Source organism: Musa acuminata, chromosome BXJ3-5 (genome assembly GCF_036884655.1).
Source record: "Musa acuminata AAA Group cultivar baxijiao chromosome BXJ3-5, Cavendish_Baxijiao_AAA, whole genome shotgun sequence".
Taxonomy (NCBI): domain Eukaryota; kingdom Viridiplantae; phylum Streptophyta; class Magnoliopsida; order Zingiberales; family Musaceae; genus Musa; species Musa acuminata.
In genome coordinates this window covers 6052591-6061696 of record NC_088353.1, presented here as the reverse complement: position 1 = coordinate 6061696, position 9106 = coordinate 6052591, and the positions used below count along the sequence as shown (strand labels likewise).

General features: G+C 38.9%; 1 protein-coding gene across 1 annotated transcript; it reads right to left on the bottom strand.

Moving 5' to 3' along the window:
• Window positions 1–1798: 1798 nt before the first annotated feature.
• LOC135637923 (bifunctional UDP-glucose 4-epimerase and UDP-xylose 4-epimerase 1-like) lies at window positions 1799–6382 on the bottom strand. The gene is made up of 9 exons (XM_065150810.1): window positions 5752–6382; window positions 5601–5650; window positions 4476–4611; window positions 3198–3299; window positions 2822–3049; window positions 2625–2706; window positions 2452–2534; window positions 2282–2373; window positions 1799–2084 (listed from the first exon to the last, which is right to left on the bottom strand). Exons 1-9 carry the CDS (start codon window positions 5953–5955, stop codon window positions 2000–2002), a joined length of 1062 nt encoding a protein of 353 aa, XP_065006882.1. The 5' UTR covers window positions 5956–6382; the 3' UTR covers window positions 1799–1999.
• Between the last annotated feature and the right edge of the window lie 2724 nt (window positions 6383–9106).

Here is a 9106-nt window from a genome sequence, read left to right as displayed (position 1 = left end):
TTCTACAGATAAAAGAGAATGGGTTCTTAAAAGACTCTCACCCATGAAGACTCTGATGGTGAAAAGAGATATGTCCAAATATTAATAGTTCCACTAAGATTACGACCATGACACTGAAGATTATTGTAACTTGAAAAAGTAGATCGAAGAACTCAAACGTCAGAGACACCTTGGGTGATTCGTTTGTAAGCACCGAGAATCGTCACCTCGACCTCAGGGATTAGTGGAGAGATAGATTGATGTCATCATTGGTGAATCCACTTTATGGGGAGACAACTCTTCGAGTTGTAAAGCATAGGCCTAAGCTACCATTGTGAAGCACTTAAGGACAGAGGGTGACCTGGTGATAGCCTTCAAGGAGGAAGAGATAAAGTACATTGACACAAATAATAATGATACCTTGATAGTATCTATAAGGATAATCAATGCTCGCGTGATGTGAGTTATGATTAATACAAATAATTCTGTCAATATCATTTACTTTGATCTTTTCTAAAAATTTAAACTCTCGACTAATGATCATATCTTAATGACTTCTTCGCATACATAATTTACTAAGGACTTTGTCTTCGCTCTAAGGGCCGTGAACCTATACTAAAATAATATTAACTAAATTTATGATGGTAGATATCTCTTTAGCATATAATATAATCATAGATCAATCCATATTGAACATATAACGATATCGACCAATCATATGATGATAAAATTTTCGACGAGAATCAAACATAAAAAAGATAAGAAGTAATATAAAAGAGTAGTATTAATACTATCTTACAACAACGATATCTCCCTAGTAAAAAAGCCTAATATGAGATACCATTTATGGGCTTTCGAGTGGAGTCGCCGACTAAAGCCTAATATGAGATTTCGTTAAATCCGTTTCACCTCACTGACTAAAGCATCCTTAGACAAAATCAGACATGATCGAGTTGTCAAAAACCGGACATTTCTTCTTAAAAAAAAGACAAATGCAACTTTTTTTTGGAGAAGGAGGTGTTGACATCGTAACTTAAAATCACCAAAAACATCCCGAACATTTCCCCGAGTCATGACCTGAACATCGGAAGCCCGGGCGGGCAGTGAGGAGGACCACTCGGGCAGTGACGCCGCAGATGGCGTCGACGGTGGACAGGCCGCCGGGGCCGGAGGAGGCGAGGAGGAGGTCGCCGGGGGCGATGGGCGGGGAGGCCAAGGTGGAAGAGGCGCATGCAAAGGGCCTTCATCATCAGCCCCTCGCGTCCCACCCCGTGGCCGAAGACCCGATGTTTCGCTACGACCGGGCAGATATGCTTGCTTAAAGTGAAGGTCGTAAAAGGTCCATCAACCGCTAACCGAGTCTAATTGGGTTTGGCTTCCCGATGGGTTCGATATGGGTCGAGTCATAGACAGCTCAATGAACTACTGATAACACAGTGTCCCAAATCTTGGAGTCTAACAACTTTAAATAAATTGATCTTGGAGAAAGAATCCATTTTATCGTTTCTCTATTCTCGAAATACTTAATCAAAGATTACGAAAAGAAAATTAGTACGTCACTTCCACTTCACAATCCTACACCGGATGGCTTTCTATGCACGGGCTAGTGATTTAATTGGAGTCTCCCCACGTGTAAGTTCACAGAGCAGTACAAAAGGTAAAGCTGTAGTTTAGAGTGATTACTTTGGTGATTGATTAAAAAGAGAAAGCCAACTTTTTGGATAAACAATGATCAAATATTTGGCAACTCCCAATCGGCCACCGATGCAGAATGGAAAATTTGTGACTGAAATCTAACTATAATGGCTGAGATTAGGTCTCAATAATTCCAAAATATAAGTTTATTAGAGTCTTGGGAATGGCTGGTGAAGAAACAGCGAAAACTAAAGGAGCTTCAACTCAGGTTTGCTAACTGTCTTCTTACCAAAATCTAACCTGAGCTAAATATTTACATTCCACGTTATCAAGAAACAGAAGGTGGTGGGTACTTGTCAAAAGATAATCCATCGTATCTGATCGATCAAGGTCGAGGCCTGTAGCCATAAGGATTCTTGATTGCCCAATTCCATTGGTCTCTGCACATCTCCTCTATGCCATATCTCGCTCTGAAATAGGTGTAAGATACCAACACATCAGCCTTGTGGAGAAACAAAATGTTAATCTAATTCCATGACACTACGGATGTATCAACAACTATAATACTTTTTAACTATGAAAACAGATGAATTATTCAGACTATTATTTGACAAATTAAAAGGTGAAACAACAAGAGTCACCACCAATGTATAAAAAAGGTACTTACTTCCAGCCTAGCTCTTTCTGAGCTTTCTCTGTAGAAGCATAGACGGCTGTAGCATCGCCGAGCCTCCTGGGGCATAACTTGATGGGGATTTTCTGAAATATGATGTGGAAACCAATCAATATCTTATCTGACCAGTCTATGATCATGATGAAATTAAAAGTCATCCTAACCTTGTCAACTACTTTTTCAAATGCATTGACCATTTCAAGGACAGATGTGCCACGCCCAGTTCCCAAATTGTATGCAACACAACCTGAAAAAGATAAAAGAGTCAATTTGATGCTTTGATAAAACGTTGTGGATTAAATATCGCATGATACTGCATGAGGAAGTAGATGTATACCGATGTTTTCTGCTGTAGTTACTTTGTAAAGAGCTGCTATATGACCATCAGCCAAGTCCATGACATGTATATAATCTCGAATCTGACCCGCAAAAGGAAAAAGGTTGATGTCACTGCTTTGAGAATTCCAATTTTCTTATTCTACATGGTTTACAAGCATAAAGAAATTAGTTGCACAAACACAGCAGAGTATTTACCGCACTACCATCCTTGGTTGGATAATCATAGCCATACACATTCAACACAGGTAACCTGCCAACAGAAACTTGCTGAATATAAGGCATAAGATTGTTTGGAATGCCCTTGGGATCTTCACCAATTAAACCACTTTCATGAGCACCGACGGGATTGAAGTATCTTAGAAGTATAATTCTCCATTCTGGATCAGCCTTTTGAATATCATGGGCTATGTCTTCCAGAAAAAGCTGATAAAAAAGAACAACTAAGTTAGGACCTGAACAAGTGTTTAGAAAACCTACACTAGAGTACATATTACAATAAATTTGTGGGACTTCTTATATATACACATGCATGAATTGTTTCAGAATTCGTAAACTAAAAAATGGCACTTACCTTAGTTCGACCATATGGATTCATCGCCTTTAGCTTAAAGTCTTCGACACATGGAATTTTTTCAGGTTGCCCATAGACAGTAGCAGATGAGGAAAAGACCATCTTCATTTACAAAAAAAATAACTTACAAAAGCTTAGAAGAAGCTCAAGAAACCAAGTCAATAATGTTTGCAATTCAAATGAAAAGGATAATAATTATATTGACTATTTGTATATATCTTAAAGTTTTGTGTGCCATTCTCATTTGATATGCTGTTGGCCACACTACAGGCTGATAGCATGACTTGTGCCGATATCCAACTATATGATTGCTGAATATTGTTTTATACACATGTTGAACCTATTAAACCTATACTTGCAAATTAAGGATAGAACATATTAGAACTGGGCAATCTACTATTAGGAAAGAAAATGGAGAAAAATGACCCTAGAATGATATATATGACGAATGAGAAAATGAAACTTATGCTGCCACAATAAGCCCCTAGCTAAAAAATCTTCGGATGTTCGGATGTTCACTTCATAATATTGTCATCCTTAATATTTGAATGCCCACCATATTGCACAAAGCAAAACTTCCGCCCCTTAAAAGTGAAAGGAAGATCCAGAGAACAAATCACAACTCTTTCTAATTCCTACAATAAATCATCAATAATCTCAATAGTTTGCAACATACACTGTATGATCCTATCCAAGGCTCAAATCTTTGGTACCTTGTAAGAAAAAAGATCTCTGTTTAGGGTGGTACCAAATGCTTTATGATCCTAGCCAAGACACAGATCTTTGGTATCTCATAAGAAAAGATCTTGGTGTTTGCTGTTTATGGTGATATAAGAGCAAACATGACATTTGGATTTATAAAAGATCAATGATTATGTAACTACAGTTTTAATCTCTTAGAGCTCACTTCAAATAATTAATATAGAAGGTTTTCTCATGAAAACATTGATTAAATCATTAAAATAAACTTGATTGATTTTGTCATTGCTGATTGACTTATGATTTGGAGCTTTGTGATTATTCAGATCATAATTGCCTGGTTCACTTTCTAGAAGGCAATTTGTGTATAAAATTAAACATAATTGAAAATACTAATTGGTAAATCAATGAAATTATGAAATGACCACATATGTTCAAAGTCAATAATATCTGGAAAGCATAACTTGGTGAATGCAATTCAATAAGGTAGTTCCCTATATTAGCAATGGTGTGTCTTGCAGTATGTAAAATATGATTACTTCTTAGAGAAAAACTGTCAAGTAAACTGCAAGAACAAACCTTCTTACAACCATATTTACCCATAAATTCAAACAAATTTAGGGTGCCAATCAAATTGTTGTTATAGTAAAGACTGGGCTTTGCAACGCTCTCACCGACTGCCTTTAGCCCCGCAAAATGAATTACTGCATCATAACTACACATGAAAATACAAAGCATGTTATGTTGGTCTGAATGTCCCAAAAATTAAAAAACAATAAGATAGAACACTTAAATAAAAGGATATCATAGCTTTTTGTCAAATTGATATAGAGCATGTCAATCACTATTTCCACTGATAGAATCATGTGAGTAGCATCAGACAGAATTTCCACTCGAATGTGATGAGATATGGCAAGAAAGGGACTTGTAGTAGAAATTAGTTCTGATGGGTTACTGTATATGTATTTTAAAATTACTAGAATGTTTACTTTTTGAAAAATAGAGTTACATGAAGAGCTCTCTCGCTTAAGAATTTAAATTTGTGTTTATAGCTTGTGAGTGTGTGACCCACAGACATGGATGGATATCCAACGATAAATTATTTTGGTCAATGATAGAATCAACAAAGCCCCGAACATACATGAGTCTAGGATCGAATTTCACTTAGGCCTTAGTAGGGGTACAACTCGGAGAGGCTGCACAATCCCAACCTAGGCTTTCAACTTGGAAAGTTCATGCAAGACTGTTTCAGGTTGTGCTGCTGATTGATTTTCACAGTCAAGTGGCCAGGCAGAACTACTCGTGGGGCTTTGTTCCTAGGATCAAGTTAGGCGTCCTAATGATCTGTTGTAGGCAAACTGTTTTCTTTTTTATATTGGTGAATGTGTCTGATGTTTAAGCTGAGTGACATCATTCTAATCTCGAGTGAGCATGTCTGCTGTCTCTAATTTTCCAAAATCAAAATACGGTTAACAATCCGCACCTTCTTTCCTATCCTAAACCTAACGTAATATCCGGCTTTGCATGTAGGAGAAGACAATGAATATGAAGCTTTGGCATTCCGATATTTCAGAGAATCACAATTTCAGGTGTCGAATATTTTCAATGAAATTTGGCATTGACAATGCAGTAAGTATAATTTAAGCAAACGATTAGCTGACGAAAATAAAATTTTGGTCACCAGAAAGAGTGGAAAGATCTTGCCTCGACTTAGAGAAAACCTCCTCCAGGTCGTCTTTGCTCCGGATATCTCCCTGCCAGGAAAGAAAAAGAATCCAATCAGAAACACGATCCAGTAACAATTCCTGAACCCATAGTACAGGAACCGGTGAAAAGGAAAGGACAAGGGGATCACCAGATGGAAACGGAGGTTTTGGGAGAGGTGGGGGCCGGCCAGGACGCGGACGCGGTGGACAGCCTCCTCGAGGGAGTTGTCGAGGTTGTCGATGATCGAGACGAAGAATCCCTCCTTGAGAAGCTGCAGCACGGTATGGCTGCCGATGAAGCCCGCCCCACCCGTCACCAGGACGCTCCCCTTAATCTTCCCCTCCGACCCCATTGATGCAGAGAGGAACGCACACACAAAGAGAGAGAGACAGAGAGAGAGAGGGGGGGGGTTTGAGAAGGCTTATGCTAAAGGAGAGAAGAAGAAGCGGGGGTGGAGAACGTTCTCGGTGAAGTCGTTAATACAGACGGGCCCCACGCACGCAGAAAAGAAGGGAGAGAAATAGAAGCGATATTAAAGGTTGAGAATAATATGGAAAAAATCTCGATAACCGGGATTTGGAAGAAAGAAATCTTTAACTGCTTCTCCTATCCGACTGCAAAGTCTTTTGTGAAATAATCGCGGATGGTTTGACTGTGTGATAGACACACACTACAGTTTTACCATGCAACTTTGGATCTTATCAGAATAATGCGATACACTATTCCAGATCATACGGATAAATAAATGTCGATCATTTCATACCAACCAGGATTCTTAGTATTCCTATTATTTACTTCACTATTGTTACCTCCTTGCCATCAGTTTCGGGCTCTCATTCTTATTGGCGATTCAGCACACCAAAGTCTTGCTCCCACAAACCAACACTAATTGATTTTGTCTATCCATGGCCAAAAAAACCAGTATCCTTTTTGATAGCTTGAGGATTTAAGAGCTATGCTATTTATCTGTAAATATTAATTCAAATTTGAGGCTAACTGTTACAAGAGAATTTAATCCATATATGTAACTTCCAAGCAGTAATACGTAATCAGAAATACGTGGCCATTGCTTCCACCAAGGGAACGTGTGAAGGCACCTAATATTGTCTGATAAGTAGCGAACCAAACAATAAGCGGCTCAATAGAAAGTTTGTGGCTAAATTGAACTCTAAAGTACGTGACAAGAGTTGATTAAAGAAATTAAGAGGGAGAAATGCATGATTCTTTGCGGGCTCGATGACTTCTGCGAGAACTCTCTTCTTTGGTTGTTTCGAACGCAACGTGACATGCATGACCATATGATAGATTGTTCGTATACAATAGCACGCCTGCCGGAAAAAGAATATCCCAAAACCCCATGAATATGGAATTCGGCATTTAATTTTTCACTTTCATTTGGATGATTGTGGTAAAATGAAGGGGAAAATGACACATATCTGATGTATATTTTTTAGTTATCTGCTACAGAAGTCCTCAACCCACCAAATTGGGTTCGAAAACGTGATACTTTCCATAATTCTTAACACTTAATCTATAAATTCTTCTACATTATTACAATTTCATTCTTTCTAACAATTAACGAGTTTATATTCTCTTCTTCTACGATGTAGCTCACTATCATATTTATCAATATCAAGAACTATTGGTTAATTATATATTTTTTATAATTAATCTGATTTAGTACCATAATCTTTACATTTTCAAAAGTTACATTAGGATTCTTATACAAAGTGAAACATTAAGATCTCTATATAAGATTTAAAAGATAATTTTATAAGATTAAAAATAAAAAAAATTATTGGAATGACAGATTAAATGTTTTACTTTTATAAATATCTTAATATAACGTTAAAAGTATAAGAACCAAAATAATAAAGATAATTAATTATAAGAAAGAATATATAATTAGCTGGAGAACTACCAAAGAATCTAGTAAATCCTGAGCCATGAGAGTGGTTGGCTCGAGCTTTTAAGAAATCATATCTTTATAATTTTCTTTTAGCTGCATTAACCTTTGGAGCGGGTATTCTAGGTAACAGGAATACGCATTAAATACAAAATCACTGACCTTGGGGAAATATATATGCACACAGATGAAATTTATTTTATAGAGACAATTCAATTTTTGGACTGTCAGATAGCGTGATTTATGAGGTTTGTTCTACTGTACTCAGGCTTAATACTGGGCGGAGCCTTCCATGTTAGACTTAGTTACGGAACACAAAAGGCAACCTTCTCCTGTGTCCTACCTATTCTACCGGTTGTTGAACATTCTATCTTTATCTGTTCATTCGTCGGTCAAAGCTGGTTAACTTTAGGCTGAAATTTGTCCTCCCTACATTTTAAAATGATACAGTATGGAAGAGGGTAACCAAATTTGTGGATTGGTAGGTCTCAATTTATAAAGGAATTACCCAAGTTCTTTAGATGTTTTGTGGTTAATAGTTGGCGGTAACAAACTTTTTTGGTCATGTTTTGTTCGATCAAACGACCGACTAATAGAACATTTTACTCGATGTATGCACCTTTCTTGGTTCCCGTGCTCTCCGTCCATCGGCGTATTCGAAGTCTCTCTCGTCTCCTAATTCTGATCGCAAATGCTTACCGGCGACTAAATTTCCCCTAAAACCTGACGCTACAGGAGGCGGAAGACAGCCTCTTCGACAAGCTTCCCTTTATCCCTGTTCCGCATCAACTTACGCAACCCTTTTGCTTCTATGCTATAGAAATAACTGAACAACGAACAAGGAGAAGAAGAAGCAAGTAATGCAATGTACGAGATGATGAAGTACCTTCTGGGTTTCCTCGGCGTCAACAGGTTCGTCTCCAAATCCGCGGCCGAGGAGGTGACTGTCGCCTCCTCGCCCTCGCCCCCCCCCCAGTTACCGTCATCATCACTAGTAAAAACAAAGAAAAGAAGAAGGAATCAACAAGCGATTAATGGTCCCGATGAGATACATAGAAGGGAGTGATCGATTGATACGAATGCAGGCGCGGGGTCAGGATCGGGGGCCGGCGAGGAGCCTGAAGGCGGCGGCGGAGACCATGGACCTGAGCAGAGCGTGGTTTTCCACCTGAGATGATCGTGCCCTTTCCCGGTCTCACCTCCCTCTCCTCCGCGATGCTTTGCCTCCCGCCTCCTCTCCTTTCGTAACCTCATACACAACTAATTTATTTGGTTCCCTAATTCTTCCAGAAGCTTCCAACCAAAAGCAACAAAAGAATCGCAACGGAGAATTAAACTGACGGAGGAAGTTCGCCGTCTCCGATTACGGACGGATTCGAGGTGACGTTGGCCACCAGGCGGGCGATGCCACGCCAGCCTACCGCGCTGTCGAAGCTCGCGAACGTCCACGCAACCGAACAAACTCGGTCGCGCGCGAGGTAAGACAGGTTTTGTACGATCTCACACGATGATAAACAAGACAGCCTTCAGCTAATAAAGGCTACGGGGCCTTCAATGCGACATGAAACAATTGCTCTGATGTTTTATCAGCATTAAA